Source organism: Microtus pennsylvanicus, chromosome 22, assembly GCF_037038515.1.
Source record: "Microtus pennsylvanicus isolate mMicPen1 chromosome 22, mMicPen1.hap1, whole genome shotgun sequence".
Lineage (NCBI taxonomy): Eukaryota > Metazoa > Chordata > Mammalia > Rodentia > Cricetidae > Microtus > Microtus pennsylvanicus.
In genome coordinates, this window is record NC_134600.1 from 26,868,757 (window position 1) to 26,890,986 (window position 22,230).

Below are 22,230 nucleotides of genomic sequence, written 5' to 3' on the forward strand. Positions count from 1 at the left end.
AAGAGTCCCAGGTGAAAAATACTTTGCTCAAATTCAGTTGGCTCGGTCTAAGAGTTTGAGTTCCCCAAACTCTTAACTCTCAAGTACTCTCAGTAGCTTTGAGAGGTGGTTAGGTTGCCGTGTTCCCAGAGCATGAATGAAATCGGTGTTCTTATATATGTACCCCAAAGAGCTAGCTCACTCCTTATGCCCTGTGAGGACACACTGTAAGATAGCACCATCTGTGGAACAGAGGGTAAGCCCACACTCAGATGTACTGTATGCTTAGCCTCCCCAGCCTATACAAATATAAAACATATTTATTGTTTTTCAAGTTAGTGCATTTTGCTATCACAGACCAAATAGTGTAAGACATAGTCATAGCCAATCACACTTACCCAGAAAAAAAAAAGGCAAGACACCATGTTTTATGGATCCAATACAAGAGGGCTTCTCCAAATGCCCAGGCCCTACAACAGAGAAAGGCTATTTCAGGAGATGCCAAGGCTGAGAGGCACCAGCAACAGCAGGTCAGATGACAGCCAGTGCACCCTGGCAGGCTTCATAGAGAAGGCTCGATTCAAACTGCGATACTCGGTTTATGATGAAGAATCAAAACTGGGCACCACACAGAGTAAAGAGTTAAAAGACTTAGGGACTTGGTTCTAAACTGCACTTGACCTCAGTGTATCCTTAAAAAAGTCAAGTCTACCAGAGAGAGGTTCTGAATCACTGTAGTTTTGGACACAGTGACAGCCTTATTAATGACATGCATGTCCAGATTTTTTTTTTCTGCAGTTTCTGTAGTTCAGTCAATTCTCTAGAAATTGACTCACATCGTTAACAGTCTTAAAGTGTTGTGGTTAAGCTTCCCAAGTTTGCTGTCTCTTTTTATGCATTATAACTGTCCAGTGAAGACTGGGTGATACAGCTTCATCTTTGACAAACTATAAAAAATGAGGCAGGAAAAGGAGGAAATCGGCATTGTTCAGTTTGGATTATAACTTGCGTTATTGTCAGAAATTTCTCAAGATTAATTTTCTCCATTGTTTGTTTACATTTCCTTACAAAGTTCAGCAGGCTCACTCTCCTCTCCCTGCCCTCTTCCCTGCCCCAGGGTAAACAATTGGCTGTCCCCTCTCTCATCCTTCTTAGGAAGAGAAATCAGAAGATAACTTGAGGAGGAGAGATTTGAGCTGGACAATTTTTGCTAAATGATCAGGAAATATAATTACTTTAAAAATTAAAATCATGGTTATATAGGAATACCTCTTTCTAACTGGGAATTATAAGTTTTAAAAACTGCTTTTCCTGACCTAGAAGAGAGCAGGTAGGGATGATAATAGGTCTGGTCTTTATCAACTGTATTTATTTTTATTTTAAGCCTCCATTTATTAGTCTGTATTTCTTATTTCTTTGTGTTAAAAATAAATAAATCAAGGTCTCTAATTACTAAGGTTATTTTTTTTCTGAAAATAACACATCTACATTTCCTGGAGTGTTATATACAATATCCAAGATCAAGACATCATGACACATATACACATTGGAGTTTGATTCAGCCATAAAGAAAAACAGGAAAAAAAAAGAACAGAATAAAGTTGTTTGCAGAAAATGGATACAACTGGACATCACCATCCAAAGGAAAATAAGTCCAATTAAAACAGAAACCCTCGATGTTTTTCTTATTTCTAGATTCTAAACTTTATGCAGATAAAGATTATAGAAATGGATGACAAGAAAGGAGAAGTTATACCACCAGGGGAATGAAAAGAATATTTGGGAGTAGGTGAATATGGAAGATGAGGGGGTATGATCAAAGTGCATAATTGTATTGAAATGTCTTTATGAAGCCTATCAATATGTACAGTTAATAAACCAATAAAGTTTTATGTTAAAGCTTTTAAAATGGATCATATGTTTTTATCCTTATTGTTTTGTGACTATCTTTTAGGTAATGGGTATTCGGGAGACCCTTGCTCAGCATTAGAATGGTCTGAAGGAAGTTGCAGGGAAAGCCTCTAGGCACATGGACCGATTTAAAGGGATGAGAAGTTAAATAGGCAAATTAGAAGAAAAGTCTCTAGATTTTACACATTCATAAAAAGTAGCTGTTTGTACCAGAATCTTTTCAGATGGAGTCTGGTTCAGTCAGGGCATATACAGCAATAACAAATTAATTTAGAGCCAGTGCTGTTTATGTGTTCCTTAGTCAAATGAAGCAAGATGATGAAGTTGGCTCACGCATCAGAAAGCAGGCATTCGTAAAGTATTCACTTAGGTTCTGCCTGTGGTTGCTCTGTGCAATCTACCCCAGGTCTACTGTGTTCCTTATCTGCATAATCACCCTTGTAAGTCATCGCAAGTCCGGGGAGACCCAGGGATGGTTAGTTTGTTAGCTCCCCAAATTACCTCCCCACGGTATGTTGTCTTCAATAGGAACTATAGTCCCCTTGGCATCTGAGGCTTAGGACTTTGTCTCCTGACTGTCCTCTTTGCTTTGCCCTGAGTGCTAATACAAGAGTGACTGACAAGTGAATTTCTGTTTGTCATGCCATGCTATCCCTTTGGTAGGAAGTTCTTTACTTCCTTCTGTTTTACTCCTCTTAAGTTTTCTAGACTCAGTTTAGATGCTCGCACTTCCAAGAAACATTCCCAGAACCTTTTCTCTTGGTAACTATCTTCTGTCTGTCTCCTAAACTTTCAAAGAAAACAGCTTGGAGCCAGTGAGATGGCTCAGTGGATAAAGATACCATTCTGGTGGCCAAGCCTGATAATCTGAGTTTGATTCTTGAAATCAATATGGTAGGAGAGAAAACACACACACACACACACACACACACACACACACACGCAATTCTTCAGAATCTTAATAGAACTATATGGTCATGGCCACAACTAATTTTAGATCATTTTCATCATTTCCCAACGAATCTCTGAACCCTTTGATTCTCATCTTTCTGTATACTAACCCTCTCCCAAGGCCTAAGAAGCAAATCATCCGTTCTCTGTCCCTCTTCTAGATTTTCTTGTGGATAGCAACATGTAATTCATATCATTTCTGACTTCTTTTCCACTTAGCATAGTATCTTCAAGGTTCATCCAAATCGTGGCATATATTATTACTGCATTCCTTTATACAGCCAAGTAGAAGCCCATCAGACAATTACACTTACCCATTCATCCACTGAACATTGGGATGTTTCCACTACTGGTCATTATGAGTGATGTTGCTGTGGGCATTCACGATCAGCCTTTGTGTGGAATACATTTTGCCCCTCTTGGGTTGATACCTATGAGGACACTTGCCTAATTATATGATACATTCATGTTTGGGTGTTTGAAGAAATGCGAGACTCTCTGAAAGTAGTGGGGCTATTCACATCCTTGTCTGCAACATATGAGGGTTCCCCTTCACACCCTCGGTATTATTTGTCTGTTTTGTTCCAGCCACTCAGAATGATAGCATGAAAGGTTATCACTGTGGTCTCAGCTCCTTTAGCCATTTTCTGTTTTCTACAAGAGTTTCCTCAGCATTAATGCAACACTTCTCAGTATGCTTTGGGAACTGCGGTGTTGATTGGAGGGACTGAATGCCTTAAAAAAGGTTACTGTTTCTTTAACATTTCAGCAAGTGTCCAGCTGGCACCTGTGATGGCTGTGCATTCTACTTCCTATGGGAGAGTGCAGAGGCTTGCCCTCTGTGCACAGAGCATGACTTCCATGAAATCGAGGGAGCCTGCAAAAGAGGATTTCAGGTAAGGTCTAATTTATACAGGCATCCTAAACAGATGTCAACCGCTATTTCCATGTCTGTGAATAAACAGATTTCTTTGGATGTTAAAGCTTCACAATTGAACAAAAATGATAATTGCAAAAAAATACTTCGGTGGGTATCTTTTAAAATTCTAAGCATTTATTTTTTAAGGACTGTTTCAGTCCCATTTCCTTCCTCACTCTTTCCAGTTTTTCACTTCCACTGTCCTGTATCTCGAATACAGGTGTGTATAGCTTACAGAATGTAAGTACTTTAGACAGAGCTGATAAAAGCAAAAAAGGCTTCGTGGCTTGTGAGAAAAGGACTCTTATCAAATTGAGATCTTAAAAGTCTATACCGGGTTCTAAGTATGTATTAAGCATCATATCTAACACCGGGCAGTAATAAAGATTTGAAGTGATACAGTGTTATCAGTAAGAGAAATACCAAATTTATCACCAAATTTATCTAAATCCTGTTTCCAAATCGCCCTTCATGCTGGAAGAAAGGAACTGTCAGCTGCTGTGTCAGCTGTCTGTCTGCTCCTGGAGACATCTGATCTGATGCCTGGACCAGACTTTCTGACGAATAGTTTCAGAGTGACTCGGAACTTTCCCCACTAACCTTCTTTCATTGACAGTATCTGAATTGCTGAATTCAGAATAGTTTGGCATTTGGGGTTTACCCATATCATTATAATTTTGAGTTTTTGAGATGCTTGGAATATAGCCACTAGACAATGAATCTTTTGAATATATCTTTCATTTCTATACATTGGATAAAACTGTCCAGCTTCACAGAAACCTTTTGGGTGGTGTGGGTAGAATGTCCTTCAGCTGAGGTTCACTTGTGCTAGAGTTTACATTTACTCTGGCTTACATTTAGGTGTTGATGAACCTCAGTGTGCCTCTGCCTTTCCCATTCCTCATTCTTATAAAAATGTTACCCATTTCAAAAGTAATTTATTGATGCTGAGTTCAATAAGAATGTTAACAGTTGTCATGGACTAAAACCACAGGGTCACTAATAACCTTTCAAGGAAAACATGCTGAAAGAGCTTAGGAGAAACCTGGACGGAACCTCTCCTCATAGCAAACTCTTCTCCTGTGTATTAGTTCCTAACTGATGGTAGAAATGGATCTCTGCACGTAAGCCATAAAGTGAAACATGACTGGATTTCTTTGTTGGAGTGTAGATAAAGTGACCAGCATATACCAGAAAATTTAGTGGTGAGCCAGGCATAACACATAGTGCCCCATGTCATTGGCTTTAATGAGCATGCAAGGAGCTACTGGTCATAAAATACTAAGATATGGAAGGAAGAGCCCTGAGCTCTGATCTCCACGTTTGAGCTTGCTCATGTCTCACTTTACCTTTTACAGTGTGTGTTAAGACTCGATGTGTCTGCTTTATTGTTCACTGGTTGATTGTCTTTTGCTATTTAGGGCACAGGGGCATTGCTTTAAGAATTAAATCATCTACTTTGGGAGGGCAAGAATGGTTGGTAAAAGTAGTGATGACCCTCGAATCATAAAAATTTGAGAAAAAAGCCCAAACAAAGTGTCAAAAGTGGAATGATTTGTATTCAGCTTCTTCAGCATATAGTGAGCCCTGCAATGTGACAGTGCGGGTCTTTGTTTGAGTTTTGCATTTTAATCCATTATTTACTTATTTTCTATGTCTCTTTCTTTTCTTCCTAGATATTCTTTAATATTAACGGAATAGGATATATCCTTTATGCTTATGATAAGCACGAGTTAGCATAACTCTTTCTTCTATGTGATAAGTCGACCCAGTACCAAGTCTAGCCTTTACAGTTCAACCCTCATCTCCCTTCTAATCTCATCTATGGTCTCATTTATTTGTTTTGAAAGGAAACGTTGTATGTATGGAACGAGCCTAAGTGGTGTATTAAAGGGATTGCTTTACCTGAGAAAAAGCTGTCAGCCTGTGAAACAGTTGACTTCTGGCTGAAAGTGGGAGCTGGCGCGGGGGCGTTCACAGCTGTCTTGTTGGTGGCTTTAACATGCTACTTTTGGAAAAAGAATCAAAAGTAAGTAACATCGTTGGTATGAGCCTATGAGACCTGGAAAGTCTGCTTATGTTATGAAAATTTAGACCTTATTATTGTATGTTGTTCATTCCTTCAGTGCTATAAGACTTTTTGTTTAAGGAGAGGAAGATGCAGACAAGGCGTTTGAAAAAGTAGGGAGAAAAAATTATTTTTATTTTGATAATTGAAAGTAGATGGAACATTACTAACCACTGAATTAGTCATATGTCATATAAATTTTATAAAAATGAAAAAGTCTCTAAGTTACCCAGTTAGGAGCAGGGCTGAGACCGAAAAGGTGAGCCTGTTTTTCTCTCTCTGACACAATCTGACTTCTTCCATCTTTCATATTTATTTTCGTGTACATAGATTTTTCAAGGAAACAGACTGAGCTATGGACAAATAGCATCTTTGTTTATTCTAGGTCTTAGAGATGCTGGGTCTGGATGTCGAGTCCAACCCTTGAGTCTTTGGGGATGATGTAGAGCTTAGGGGGCCACGGGGGATTTGTGTTCTAATTTCTAGGAATAATTCTAGCATCTAAAGTCACGAGTAAAGAGCAAAAGTACAAAGTAAATAGAGATGCAGTAGAAAGCAAATCATCTGCACGACATTCTCATCTTTATGATCTAAACTTTAGAGGCTGTGGTAGCGAATTGGTATTGACATATTAATACATCAAGGAAATGCATTCTGACCTCAAGGCTTTTCTTGGTTTTACAAATGTACCTTATAACTGGATAGTAAGGTCGATGCAAAATAAGTGGTAAAATTAACTGTATTGAACTGATTCTCTGACATCCCGGGGAACACTTTTATGTAGATGGTTTATAAGTGAGAACATTTAAAGCTACAGTCACAGATGAGGGGAATTTGCTGTTGGAGAAACTATATGTTACTATCAGGAGTATTTTTAGAAGTCACTATATGAATGTTTATAATAAATATGATTTTATTATTACTATAAATGGCTAGCTTCTTATTTACATATTTATTTATCACTGCTTAGGCTGGAATACAAATATTCTAAACTTGTAATGACGACTAACTCAAAGGAGTGTGAACTCCCGGCGGCAGACAGCTGTGCCATCATGGAAGGAGAAGATAACGAAGAGGATGTTGTGTATTCCAACAAACAATCACTGCTAGGAAAACTTAAATCTTTGGCCACGAAGGTGAGAGCCGATGTTTAGCCTGGACTTACTGAGCACTTGTAAACCAGGGGCCATACTGACCTAACGCCATTCAGTGCGTTTGTCCTTCACAGTACTCTCTCAGCAGCAGCGCTTCTGGAAGTTTATTATATTAGGTTAATAACTGAACGCAGTAGTTATGAGTTTCTACAAAGTAGAAACAACCTGCACAGCCTCCATGAGAGTTAGTCGAGAAATTATTCTACATCAAAATGGTTGAATATGATGTTTGTGTTTTGATAAAGCACTTGAAATTGGGTGGGGCAGGAGGGGGAGATGATTTGGAAGGACGTAAGGGGAAGAAAGAATATGATCAAAATCTATTTAAATTTAAAAATTGTTTTAAATAATTGAAATTATAGTAAAATCATTGAATATTTTTAATTGACAAAGAACTACAGACAACCAAGAAAAGCAGAGAATGGGACAAAAAAAATCTTCCTTAGGAAAGAGGATACCAATTGGTGATCTGAGACCAAATGGTCAGCCCTGAAAACTTAAATATGAGTAACACTATATAGACAGAATGGGTTACTTTTAGGAATATATGCACATATGTATAACAATGATTAATGAAAATTAGGAGCCATGATTTTAGAGAGTGAGTAGCTATGCATGGGTCCATTTAGAGGGAAGCAAGGGGAGGAACAAATGATATGACTATCTTATTATCTCAATAATTAAAATTAAAATAATTAATTGAGATATCTTTGTGTGCTGATAGGACAATAAGTATATAATAAGCATAATATTTCTATAAGATAAATATGTATGCCATTATTTGCATAATAAGAAATTAGCAGTTACTGCTCTGGGGAATTGGAATCTAATGAGAATATTTAGGTAAAACATTTTAGTAATTCTCAAGTTTTCACAAAGATCATGTATTATTTTATAATCTTAAAAACAAAGTTTGGTTAATAAAAGATCTTATATTTACCTATACCTTTGTGTTTATTTTATGATTGTCTTTCTATAAAAAAATTGCATAACAGGGAAAATGTTTATGGTGTCATGTTGGATGTCGTCATGTTATTGGCTTTATAGTCACAGCTGTATATAAAGGGAATATGAAACCTTGAGTACTTTTTGATATCACATTCCTTTGACATTCTTCACTATTGAGATAGGAGATAAGAATTTCAGGCTTACCCACTCAAAACATGAATAATGAAATTATTATAATGAAAATTATATAAAAAATGAAAAATAAAGACGAAAGTGGTTTTCAGATTATTTCCAACCAATAGACAAATGATGACTATAATTTGGAATGATGGCTTAATGGTTAAAGCACTTACAGTGAGGCAAAGAACTAGAGTTTGCATCTCTAGAAGACATGTGAATGCCAGATGGGTGTGTGGTCCATCTGTTCTATAACCTTAGGAGGTAGAGATGGATCCCCTGAGCAGACTGCCTAGCAAGGTGAGCCGTGTCTGCGAGCTCTAGGTTTGGTAGCAAGACCCTGCCTCATTGAGTAAGATGAAAGAGCCATCAGGATAATTTCTGATGTCAACCTTGGATCTCTATGCAAGTCTGCTCCACATGTGGGCCCACACATATGCAAGCCTGCATGGACACAATAACACATAAAAATAAAAAAAGAAATAAAATATGTTGGTAGGCATGATTTAGTAACCACTCTCCTAGTTTAGATATATAACTATAGGAAATCATTTAAAAAGAAAATAAATAAATTACATTTCTATTGCAGGTTTTTTCTGTTATTAAGTTGGGATTTTATGGAGGATGTGATTGCTGTGGAATAACAAAAATATAGCGATGGTCAAAAATGACAGTTTTGCCACATTTGCTAGTGAATAAGTGAGCCTTCCACAGTTCCATGTATGCTTTAGGAGACAGAAGACCAAAGACAGTCTAGAATTTGCAGGGATACACTGGGCAGAGGAACAGGACCTATACCAGTTCCCAGTTCCCACAGTCATGTGCAGAGGAAATGATAGCATGTTTATATTTCCAGGAATACATTTCTAAGTGTCAGTTTCATTTAGCACGAGCAGGAAGTACGTCTGTCTGTCCTTTGTTCTTCCTTGTCCTGGGCAGATAAGATGCTGTCACTGGCTTCAGAAGGAGAAGCCATTTCCAAGACAAGTAGGCACGCCTGGTATTTGCTGTAGAAGAAAATGCTTTAACCTTAAAGGCTGCCTTCTATACCAAATGCTTCCCTAAATTTTTAGGTTATTGTTTGATAGGTTCACACACTGATGTAATGATTTTCTGTCACCTTCATTGCCATTCTTGAAAATATAGTATGAAACAAAAACAAAACCAGTGTTTTCTTGGTAGAGCATGCAGAAGTCTAAGAAGACCACAGAGAGTTATCTCATAGTCACATCTAAGCTCTATTTCTCTGTCATCATGGCTTCTGATGACTTTTCAGTAAGTTCCGTCCACCACTCTGCTAGGGACTGCCTGAGGGAAGGATGAAGCCTTGTCCATATTTTCCATGCATCATTGAAATGAAGCTGTGTCAATAGGGTATTAAGCAGCAAGACGAGGCTACTTTGCATCATTATCCTTAACCATATGCCAATCTCAGACATACTTAGCTAACCATAAACACGTCATAAGCCATTAGGTTCTACTTTAGAGCAGGAAATATCTTTCTTGTCTTTGTATTTCTACTCAGTCAGACACCTTTTCACTGACAGAAAGATGTTTCTGCCATAAGATTCAGGTAGAATAGGGTCAAGAATTTACCCCTCCATGCCAAACAATAACATAGAGACCTAATGTGTTTCCCACTGTTTTCTACATGGGCTCTGTGAGCAATGTGTGCACCTCAATGGAAATTATTATTTTAATCTAAGATATCCATCAAGATAATCTACTACAGGATGTATTAATGACTATACAACTATTTGCCCTCTAGGATGAATTATAGGATAGTTATATTGTTTTTGATAATGTAGAGAGAATTAGTTGCTATTAATTTGAATGTCCTTAGACATGGGTCACCTAGTTGAAAATGGAGACAAACCTGTAGCGCCTTTACTAACTAAATGACTAGACAGGATGAGTGTGAGTGGCAAATATGTTATTTACTCATTTAAAAATCTTCTTATAGTTCTTTGGAGCCTGCATGATTTATTTGGAATGTTTCCATAAAATCGAACAATTTTTATGACTATTCCTAAAGGTAAAAGTCACCATGTTTCTAGGAGACAAGCAAGTTAATTTCTGGTTTCCACACTATAGTTGGTTATGTGCAGGGTGTCTTGGAATTTATTATTAGTCACAGTTCTTGGAGACACCAGGAAAGACCCACATTAGTCAGGAAACACAAGCTCACTGTGCCTTGAAAGGAGCCTCTCTGATGGCCAATAAAATTTAGCGGTGTCAACCCATCCCAAATAACTGTATCCCTCCCTTTCCAAGATGGACAGTCAATTCAATCTTTTTATTTGTCTGTACCCCAAATGGGTGGCGTTTATGGACCCATGAGATGGCTGAGTGGTGTCTATGGGAACAGTGGTGTAGGTTAGTATTGGGACAGGAGCTGGGGTCAGCTGCCACTTCACACGACAGATTTTTCAGTAAGTCCAAAAGGAATGGCCAGAAAATTGTGAGTGGACATTGTAGTGGATATGGCCAACCAGGAAGTCATATGAGGTATTGTGTCGTTTTGTGAGAGCCACCACACCAGGGTGTGTTTGTGAAAGAATGGCACTGACGGTGCTCAACAGTGTCAATTCTTCGCCTCTCAGCATCTAGGAGGTGTCTTTCTATTAGTTCTCTTTCCATTAGTTGTGTTACGTCTCTTCCTTGCCAGTGCCCCAGTTCTGTAGCTACATCACCACCTATTTTACTCACCATCAGCTGTTACTCAGATTCATTCTCGAGAATCCAAGTTCGAGAGGGCCAGGGAGCCCTAACGTGTGCCCCGTCTTCATCGATGTGGGCTGTTACAGGGAGATATAGTTAGCAGTGTATACAATAGGGGATTGGATTATTCGCCTCTTGGTGGAGGGTCATGACAATACAGCAAGACATTCTGCTCTCTCCTTGGCTCAAGTCACAGGTCCAGAAAGGTTATTAACTTGAGGTGAGTGCATCCTGCACAGTCCTGTTGGAAACCTTGCTACCAGGCTCTGTAACACACTCCAGTGATGTGTGTGCTCTTCAGTTCCTCCTGGTGACAGGGAATCTTAGTTTCTCTACTAATCATCATCTTCCTTAACAGCCAGTGACAGGGTGTATGGAGATTAAGAGTAAAGAGGAAGAATGCCTGAGAGCAAATGGACTTTGCATCTGTCTTGTTTATAGTCAGCTCAGCTATTGCTCATTGTCCAATGGTAGTTTTTATTCATCCCAAGTCATCCTGAATAGCAAGGTAGTCATTACTGACATCATCTGGTTTAGCTTTGGGGCTCTTTGAGTCGCAGGCCATATCACAATTGCTTTCTGTGTGAGGCCACAGATTTTCTGTCATTTGTTGATTAGAGCTTAGCTTATATACTTGGAGTCCCTCCTCCCATTCAAGAATTGGGTATTAATCTAGGGTATTTTTTCTTTCATTTAGTTAATTCTTGGGTTTAACATAAAGGATAGAGGAAATTTCTATGTTATAGTTGACAATAACAATTATTTTTGGATTCTATTTGGTCAATTTCTTAGAATACAGTGATCTCCTTATGCCTTCTAAATCTATCTTGGAGCTAAAGGAAAGCCTAAATACTGGTCAATTCCTTACATAGGTGCTTGTGGGAATTTATATTTGGGAAAATTTCCCAGAGAAAACCAATGCTCTGTATTGTTGGTCAGGAAATGCACAAAATCTTGAGGCATTTTTTTCTATCAGCATTTATTTAATTTTATTTAATTAAATTTGTGTGTGTGCTTGCTTATTGATGTGGTTGCTTATGCATGTGGAGGTATGTGTGTGTAGGGAGGGAAGTGAGCATGTATATATGTATGCATGTGTGTAGGGGCCAGAGGTCACTCCTCAAAGGTATGGCCTCAATGCCATTCCTCAGGGACAGTGCACATGGTTTTTTAGGACAGGAACTGTCATTGGACTGAACCTCACTCAGCAGGTTAGGGTGGCTGGCAGCAAGTTCCAAAAATTTGCCTGTTTTATCTCCCTGGGGTTGGGATTTTAAGAGCCTACCAGTCTATGTTGTTTTCATGCGGGCTTTGGGTACTCATTGTAGGTCCATGTGCCTTCAAAGCAAGCACTTTACCAATGAAACAGGTATTGATTGGTCTGAAGTTAGCGTGGTTGTCTTGACAAAGGCCTAAGACATTAGTAGAACACACTTCTCAGTATGCCTTTGAAGATGTTTTAAGAGATGAACAGTCCTTATCAATCACATAATTAGGAGGTAGGCCTTTGTTAGAGGAAGTAGGTCACTGGTGGGCGTGTCTTGGGGGGGTCTTTATCTTCCTGTGGCTCCTTCTTATATTTATTTCCTTTGCTTTCCATCTGCTAGAATGTAGGTTCTTCTGCCATGCCTCCCTCATAGGACTGATCAATCCCTCCAAAACTAGGAACAAAAATAACCTTTCCCTTGAATTATTTCTCTCAAGTTGTTGGTCACAGCGGCATAAAGTAATTGATAAAGCTTGGTAGAGTTCAATGTTTTGAAAATTAAGATGGCCAAGCTGTGGCATTTCCTGACATTGAGTCCTGCAATATCTCCAAAATTAGCCAGAATTCTAAAATTCACCAGGCTTCAGCCCACTAGTGCTTCTTATATGCCCCCTTTAGTGCTGAGGATAGATACTTGTCTTTGTAATTTTTATCTGAAAGAAAATAAATCCTTCTTTCTTACTAGCATGAAGTTTGGTGTTTGTTCTTCCAAGGACTATATCTGAAGCTAACAGCCTGGCTAGTAAGGAAGACCTTCTGCTCAGAGGAGAATCAATATCAGACACTGTTCAGGAGCTAGCCTGTAAACCCCGTAGTTTACTTCCCACTTCTCCACCTGTTGCTTTTCATTGTCAGGCAGTAAAATGTAGACCCCTTATGCTTTGGGTATTTGGTCCATATGTTTGCTGCAAACTTTATGGAACCTCAGAAATTAATATTTTATCAATTCATGTTGATCAACATTTGAAGCTTGAATCTTGCCTTATTTACAGAACCATGTCCCCATCATTTTTATGTCTTTATTAGCAAAGGAGTGAAGAATTCTAATGGTTTTCAATGTCACTGTACTTGCAAGCCAACATGTGAGTCTACCATGACTTCATATTCTTTAGAAGGCTTGAGTCTCCCATGTCGGAGACAAAACAGTCTATTGTCATCCATATTAGGAATGGCAGCCTGATTTGTTCTGTTTGTTTGATCTTCACCTACTGCAGGGGGGAAAGGTTAGAAAGATGCCTGCATATACGGTATATTGTGTTATGGAAGAGTAACCCCTGCCTTGAGAAATTTTATAGTAGTGTGCTTCCTGATTGCTCTGTTTTGAGCTTTTAGGTCTGTAAGCAGGCTTATTTTTTGTTCTGTAAGAAGGGGCCATCTCTATCATCCAAGGATTTGAGTTTTATTAACATATTTGAGAAGACTGTTTAGAATAAAAGATAATCTATGTCTTTTTCATGAAGCCAAGAATAACCTTCATATACCAGGTTTGTCTTGATTGGGCAGTATTTTCCAGGGAAGGAACATTTACATGCCAGGGGACATGAAAGAGAAAATGGTGCTTAAGCCATATCTTAAAGAGTACCTGGAATTGTTCAGGAGGAGAATAAGTTAAGCTATTATAGAGAATTTTAAATGTTTTCTTATATTGTAGTGTGCCCCCCTGCTCTATTATACTGGAGTCAGAACATTGAAAGATGGCAGAGGTTCTTAGAAAGAGTCACAGAAAATAAGAGGTCCACAGAGGTACTCCATGAGAGAGTTCAGAATATGCATTTTAATGTAACAATTTCAGTCCGTGTGATCTTTTGTCCACTTTTAAAAATTTATTGTTTTCAATAATCAACATACAAGGGAATGTGATTCATCCTGACATTTCACACACATATGTTACACATTTGAATTTGTTTCCCTCCCTCGCCACCCTCCCCGATCCCTCTAACCCAATCTTGTTCGTTCCCTTTACCCTTCACTTACTGAAACACCCCTCTTTCATAGCACATGTATTCTATTACTACCCCTCCCCCCCACCTTTTTAGAGATCTACTCCTCCCATCTGAGGCCCCTTTCTAGTTTCCCACCTACCCCCACCCACCCAGATATGCACATAGAAGAGAAACATGCAGTTTTTGTCCTTCCTAAACTGGCTTAAATCACACAGCATAATGGTGCAGAGTTTCATCTAGTTTTTCTCTCCTCCAAATGCCGTAACTGTACTTTTCCTCTTGGTTAAATAAAGTCCTGTAATGTATGTAATCACAATTACTTTATCTTTTCATATGTTTAAGGGCATCTAAGCTGGTTCCATTTCCTTCCTGTCATTAATAATAAATATGGGTTTAGAAGTATCCCTGTTATCTGAGTAGATAGCCAGGAGAGATAAATTTGGATCACATGATGGTTCCGTTCTTCAGTTTTTTGAGAAACCTTTATATTAATCTCCACGAGGACGCTACCACTTTATATTCCTACCAGCAATGTCTAAGGGTTTCCTTCTTCTCAGAGTTTTCGCCAGGATGTGTTATCTTGGCGACAGTTCTGATGGGGTGAACTAGAATCTCAGAGCAGTTTTAATTTGTATTTTCCTGCTGGGTGAGAATGATGAACACACTTAAAAAAATACTAATTGGACATTTGCGTTATCGTTCAGTCTATTTATTAATCTGATGATTTTGGTGTTTAATTTCTGCAGCGCTTTAAAAGGCTCTAGGTGTTCACATAGAAGCACAAAAGACACTGCATAGCCAAAGCGATTGATTTTAAGCAGAAAGAACACTGGGGAAATATCTGATCTTAAATTATATAATGAAGGGACAGTAACAAAAACTGTGTGGTACTGGCACAAAGACAAACAAGTAGACCAATGAAATATAGTATAGGACTTAAAAATAAGCACACAGTGACAGCCAATTAAGTTTTGACAAAAGTGACAAAACATGAATTGCAAAGACACCCACTTCAACATTGGATTTGGATAAACTGAGCATCCACATGCAGGACAAAGAAACGAGAGTTCTGTTCCTCACCCTGCGCATGCGCGCGCGCGCACACACACACACACACACACACACACACACACACACACACACAAAGTGTATCAAAGACTTTAATATAGAAATTGAAACTTTGAAACTACAGGATAGAACTATATAAAAAATACTCTTCAGGATGTTGGCAGGGCATAGGCAGAGACAGGACTTTCTGCAGGGACTCCGGTAGCAGAGGAAATAATTTCAAGGATTAACAGGATCACATTAAAAAGCTTATACACAGCACAGGAAGTGTTCCCTCACAGTGAAGAGACTGCCTCGGACATAATGGGGGAAAAAATATTTGCCAGTTATGTCAGAGGATTTGTTTCTGTGTGTTTTGCTTTTTCATTATTTCTACTTTTTAAAATAAAAATTGAACTATTGTAGACAATATAAAACAATTATATAACGATAAGATCATTAACCTACCACCTACATTTTAATATATTTACTTCGTTGCATATCTGCCCATCTCTCTATATTTTCATCAGTGTCTTTTTATATTGTGTTTTAACTTAAGTTACATACATCAACAAGCCTCATCCCTAAACAGTTCAGAATATATACCTTAAGGTCATTCTAAGGGAAGGACATGCATTGTGACTATCACATAATTTGATGAATTCTGAGAAAGGTGGATGCTACAAATTTTATTGACGGTCTAGTACACTAGTTTCATCCTGAAAGTGGCCTCCAGTCCTTTTGCACGGAACCAGCCTCTCATCTCCCAAAGGCAATTGCTAGGGTGATGTTTTAAACCATAGATTAGTTTTATGTGTTTCAGAGCCTTGTGTAACCACATCATACAGTGTGTCATACTTTATGCAAATTCTTCTTTTACTCCAAAGGAGGTTTGTGAGATTCATACATGCTGTTTCAATCAGGAGTAGAATTCTTTTTATTCACGAGTGGTGCAGTATCGTCTGGATACAACTTGCGAGTGGACACTACTTCTATTTCTAGTGTCTGGAGAGCGCTACCGCGTACATCAAATCTTGTTGTGTTTACCACTCAAAAATGGGTATGCACGATTTGAACAAGCAGAGCTATATGTTTATATCTCTTTGCTTTGTCTTATATTCTAAAGGTCATAACTTCCTCGGTCTTTTCCTAGTTCTGTACTGCATCTGGATGCCTGTTAATTTTCCTTGACTTTGCTCAGCAGTTAAAAAGAAAGCTGCAGTTATGTTTTTGTGGGTTTTTAGAATCTGCTTATTCTGTAGTCATTTATAAGATACTTTTCTTCTCTGAGGGAATGTGATAACTTCATCGTTATTTCTAACCATAGACATTATGGAGACACATCATGCATGTGCACATGATTGGTTATCCAGTGTCAGGAGAGGAGGAGTAGGGTCTCTCAGCACAGAGTAGGAGAGGCATCTTAGGATGGTGAGGAAAAGCTTCCTAAGCCTTGTGTAGATTCTTGAGTCCAGGCCTTGGAAAAGTTGTCCTGTGTGGCATCCTTATAGGGTGGATCCTGATTTGTCTAATAGGTGCTAGAACTAAGAAGTCGGTATTTCCCAAAATCCAGCCTCCTGTTTGTTCTTCTATACTGCGATATCTCAGTGCATTTATTTTAGAGGCAGAGTCTCACTATGCAGGTTTGATCCTTCTGTGGCTCCCAAGTATTGAGCCACAGTCATATAGGCATACGTCAATTTATTTTCATACCTGCCCCTTAACAATTCACCTATGTGATAGGCTTGTCTTGAGTCCTAGATGTTGAGAGAAAAAGACATCTGCTTCCTACCACTGGGAAGTCTCACTTCACGAGCGGTGCTATTTAAGTAATTATAAAGACCTCTATGTATTTATAGTCTAGTTATAGTCTATAATTATATAGACCTGTATGTATTGCATACACACATAGACAAGGATATGCATCTTACTAAATCAGCATTAGAAGCAGAATTCTGTTGGACTGAAAGGAATGTCACATTATGATCCCTATCTAAGCATTTGAATTTAAATATCACCCTGAGGATAGACAGGTACATGCCTCCATTTCCCTTATGACCATGTTGAATTACATCTTCTCAAGAAAAGACCACAGAATCTCAGGTTTCCTTTATAGGTCATTTCTGATATTCTAAACATTTAACATGCCATTGGCTTTCTACGCAGGTGCATCCCTGAGTGTAGCCCTGTCCTTCAATGCTGTGAGGTCTTAATAAATTCAAACTATGCATAGTTATTCTGAAGACAAATATGAAACTGCAGGCAGGCTATTAAGGAGTTAGTCCAAGAATTAGTCCAAAAATACGGAGGACTTTAGCCCACTCTCTCAGAGGCTCATCATCCCAGAAAAGCAGGGGAAAGTAGTGGGTTCCAATGTGGACTGTGATTGAAATACCCTGGGTATTATTCAGGTAAAACCGAAGGCAACGTCAGCTCGTCGTTGTCTACTCCCCATCATTTTCTCATAGAACACTAATTTTTATCACATTTCTATTTTCAGCTGGGACTTGATAGCTGATTGCCTTCCGTTCCCTCTCCCCATCCCTCTTTCCTTTCTTCCCCCTTCCTCTCACTTTCTCCTTTCTCCTTGTTTCCCTTCAAACTAAGGAGAGGAATTTAGGACTCCATATATGCTAGGAGGGGGGCCACATGACTGAGTTACACCTCAATCCATATGTTCTTTTGTAAATTTTATTTATTTATGCAGGTGTCATTGTGTGTGTGTGTGTGTGTGTGTGTGTGTGTCAGAAGACAAATGGCATTCCCTCATTTCCTTCCATGTAATTTCTGGGGATTGAACACAGGCTGCTTGGCTTGGTGCCAGTCTTTCTACCCAGTTGAGCCTCACCTGGCTTAGCCTAACCCTGGCTGGCTTTGTTGTTTTGTTTTAAAAGAGCTTCTTCCTATTCCACAAGACTTAAAACAGCCTTATTCTATATTTAATGATTAAAACATCCATAAATATTCAACCTCCTATTTCTCTTCCGCCACATTAAAGACTAGTCTCCTCTGTGAGAGTATTATATACACCAGCAATAGCAGGCTTGAATTAGACATTTGGTCTCTTACCTTGTATGATTTCTCTGATGCACATTCACAAAAGGTTCCCCTAAGACATAGAAATCAACATAACTCATTTTGGCTGTTACTTTTCTCACTATTCAATCTGTGCCATCATCTACGTCTGCCAGTTCCGCTTGGCCTACACTTAGCATGTCAATGTCACTGATTTCATACCAAGGTCGAGAGTGTCCTCAGGAAGTCTCGGCGGTTTCCTTCTTCAGAGAAGTCACAGCTGCATCTTCTGATATCTGCTCCATCTTGTCTTTGTCTCTATTTTGGAGTTGTCTGTCTTATCACTTGGGCATCAAAATTGTCCTTCAGGGTAGATTTGCTGTTTTTTTCTACCTACTTTTAATATAAAACCCTAATTGTAAGTGGCAGGTTCATGGGTTAAGGGAGTTTGGGAACTTTTGTTATGGCATTTCAGTGGGCTGATTTTATTATGTTTTCCCCCTTAGGAAAAAGATGACCACTTTGAATCTGTTCAGCTGAAGTCCTCAAGATGCCCCAATATATGAAGAGACAGTGCTTCTGCTTTCAGACTGATGAGCGAGGACACCTAAACTTTCAGGACGCCTCTTAGGACTTGTCCTGACACCTGTCATGTCTGTGATGTCACAGAAGGGCTGTGCCACAGAGAGGAGGAGGCAGACATGCTGATTGCCTTATAAATCGTCACATACTTTGTTGAACTACAGAAGACATGTTCTGGGTCTCACTGAAGATGAAGCTTAACTCAGGAAGAGATTTAGCTGTATATACACATAACTAAAATCCAAGTTCAAGCCCACCAATGTACTGCTGATGCATGCCATATAATTACTGGGTAACTTTAATTCTTTATAATGTCTACATAAAAAAATATGTGTTGGAAGGCAGACATAAGCATATGTCTTGTGTTCCCATGTCTTGGTCTTGTAATTTGGGGAAGATTTGAAAAAAAAAAACTTTTATGTTATAATTATTTTCCCTTTATTTCTCCAAGACTTGAAAACATCTTTTCTATTAAAATGATGAACTATGAAAGACAATAAATTTTCATAAGATATTTTCTCTTGACTTCAAAAGTCTAGGATATCAGTAATATTTTGTGAAGATTTTTACCTGGGTTATCAAAGCTGATTGTTGCTTTCAAAATTCCACCTTTGTAGGAACTTGTATGAAGAATTTAACTAATTGTGCGAAGGAATCTTAAGGGAGAGGTAATAAAATCCAAAGAGAAACCTCAACATGTCATTAATTCAAGCAGTCTGGCATGATCAGGAGTTAGAGGGCTTAAAGCAGTTTGAGTGTTGCTGAGTAATAAAGCAGTAGAATACCTTGTTTATCAGAGCCTGCGCAGACAGAAGGAAGAGGAGGATGGCGTGTCTCCAGGACAGATAATTGTGCTTGATTGGGCAGCTCAAAGTGTCCACAAATGGCAATGGGGCTTCTTCTTCACAGAAGGCGGACCCCAGAACTTTAGTTACAAGTTTCCTTTGCTACATGACTTTGAAAATTATGAATTACTTGGAAGATTTTATTTTTAAGCCAATAAGGAGGAAATTCAATATTTGAGAACTGCATATCTTTGTATTCATAGTAAGAATCTTCTTAGCAGTTATGAAGTGCGTATTGTTCCTGTTCAAAAGCAACCTAGAAAGTTGTGGTATTTCTGATGATGGATTATGAGTATTAGTGTGACTTGGATATTATTTTTGGAAAAAGGTTGACGGTGAATTTGATCAATTTTGTGTAAACTTTTAGCACTGGGAAAGAGGAGAGTGTCTTGCCCATTGCTGGTCTAAGATGTTCTACGTTGTTTCCAGTAAGCCATACTATTTACAGATTTTAATCCAAAAATTTAAAAAGATTTTCAATTGGATGAAGGAGGCAAAGCCCACGGGTAAGGTTTTAACTATGTTTTTGCTCGAGGTGTTTTGGTGACTTGTAATGTTTGATTCCATGGGTAATGTAGTCTTATTTTTGTGAAAAATGAGACAAAATGAATAAATGAATAATTGTGCTTATTGGTCAGTGGGTAAAACACTAGACCCTTTTGCCATCACTAAAAGAATGGTGCGTGTGTGTATGTGTGTGTCTACTATTAAATATAGAAGTAGATGATGTTGTATTGTTTGTCTACTATTGAGGAGAATGTTATTTAGCATATTTCTTGTGCTTAATTTCTTGGATATTCTTCTGGATAAGAAATTATTTGACTCCGCTCATTTTTGTCCCACTATCAGAATATTGGCATTTTTTCCCTTTCATAATCGAAATTTAATCCTAAGAGTGGAAACACATTTGAAATGTCTTTCAAGGGAAGCTGGTGAAAATGTGCACACTGGACAGAGTCAGAGCACTCTGTCACTGTCACCGGCACCTTCTTCCGCTGTGACAACATGCGTGTTTCAAGCCATAGGGATAATAACATGCATGTTCCAAGCCATGGAGATAATTGGGATTTGCTCCCAGGTAGTTCTTTCTTTGCTTGTCACTGGACTAAAATTGCCGACATGTCGAAAATGCCTTAAATTTTAATGAACTCTCTGAAAGTGCGGTTGATATCGAAGAAGTTATTATTTTATTTCTATCTTTAGATATTAAACAGATTTTTGTCAGCTCAGCCCCACCTTTGGATTCTCTTGGCTTGTCGTTTTATTCTAAGAGCTCAAGAACGATGACAGAGAGAATATTATTGGGGGAATATATAGACCAATTTTAGCGCTGCAACTCTGCAGTTTTATGTGCGGCCTTTGATAAGCCCAGTGAAATGTTGAAAGGTATAAGCAAATTATTATGTTTCTATGACTTTCAGTTGGCATCTGCTCCCCCCATTACTACGAGTGCTAGAAACATACATGATTTGTTTTTTCTAAAAGGCATACTTTGGAGCCTCAAATACTTAAGTACTTAAGCATTAAGTCAACTGTTGCCTATAACATCTCTGAGCACTGTGCCAAGACATGATTTTAAAGTCAATTTCCCACTGGAGGAGAACATGTCTTCTATGAATAAGTTCTATTATGCCATTTAACAATGTAGAACAATTTGATATATATTCACTTGCTTTAAAAGACTGAATTTTATTGTTATTGACCTTTTCCCTCTTTGGTTACTAATAATCATATCCTTCTTAGGATTAAAAACATTTCATAGTACTTTTGTGTAGACTTTTGTCTTTATTATACCCCCAAAAGGATGCTTTCAGTCAGTACTGTGGAATAATTACTTGAGTCTGGTGATTCACCATCTGGGTTCCCAGGTGGTGGATAGCAGTCGGTTTGGCTTCTTTAAGTCCCATCTGGCCAGCATCATTTGATGTCTTTTGGTAACAGTGTTTCCTATGGCTCAGGATCATTCCTAATGAGAGGCTAATGTGTTTCTATTTTCCCCATGAAAACCAGTTGCTTGGTTAGTGTGGGTGTTGCTCGTTTTATGTTCTCATATTGATAGGTAGGAGATATCTTCTGAGGATGGGATGTTGACATACAAAATAGCATGGATTCATGAGATGTTGGGGAGGCTTCCCTGCTCTATTTATGGCACGTGTTGAAGAACCTTAACGCTCACCCATTTACTAGATCCTGTTTTAACTAAAAATTGTATTTGGTTTTCCTTTAATGATTGTTGGTTCAGCAAACACCTCCAGTTTCTTTGAATGAAGTATCTATTAAGACCTTGGCTAGCTGAATTTTTCTCTATTTTAATAAGTTCTGGAAGGAGGCTCCTTTGAAAATAGCTTATGAGTTTTGATGAAATTGGAGTATATTGGGTACTATTTCCTCTAGGTCAATTAACTGATTTCCAAAGTCTACTAGCTGCATTTCAGATAAAGGAATGAACCAGTAAGAATTATGTAAACCCAAGCCTCCTGCTGCTACGGAGCGGGCTGGGTGATTGCCTCACCCTTGGGTGCGCACCTTTGCCTCAGGGGTCTACTTCAAATCTGCCTTTGTGGCTTTTTTCAGCCCTGGCCCCACAGCCTCCTCCTCCTCCTCCTCCTTCTCCTCCTCCTCCTCCTCCTCCTCCTCCTCCTCCTTCTTCTTTTTTGGACAAGCTATGGAATTTAAAACGATCAGGATGGGCCTGTGGATAGA

General features: G+C 38.6%; 1 protein-coding gene across 2 annotated transcripts in view; it reads left to right on the forward strand.

The window, feature by feature from the left end:
• The window catches only part of Elapor2 (endosome-lysosome associated apoptosis and autophagy regulator family member 2), a 158,139-nt gene extending 136,848 nt beyond the window's left edge, over nt 1-21,291 (forward strand). For both annotated transcript variants that reach the window (XM_075956360.1, XM_075956361.1), the window contains 4 exons: nt 3,611-3,737; nt 5,611-5,789; nt 6,799-6,964; nt 18,607-21,291. In XM_075956360.1, the coding sequence (XP_075812475.1) occupies nt 3,611-3,737; nt 5,611-5,789; nt 6,799-6,964; nt 18,607-18,666 (532 nt within the window). In that variant the 3' untranslated portion in view covers nt 18,667-21,291. The remainder of the gene's footprint in view (nt 1-3,610; nt 3,738-5,610; nt 5,790-6,798; nt 6,965-18,606) is intronic.
• The last annotated feature ends 939 nt before the right edge of the window (nt 21,292-22,230 follow it).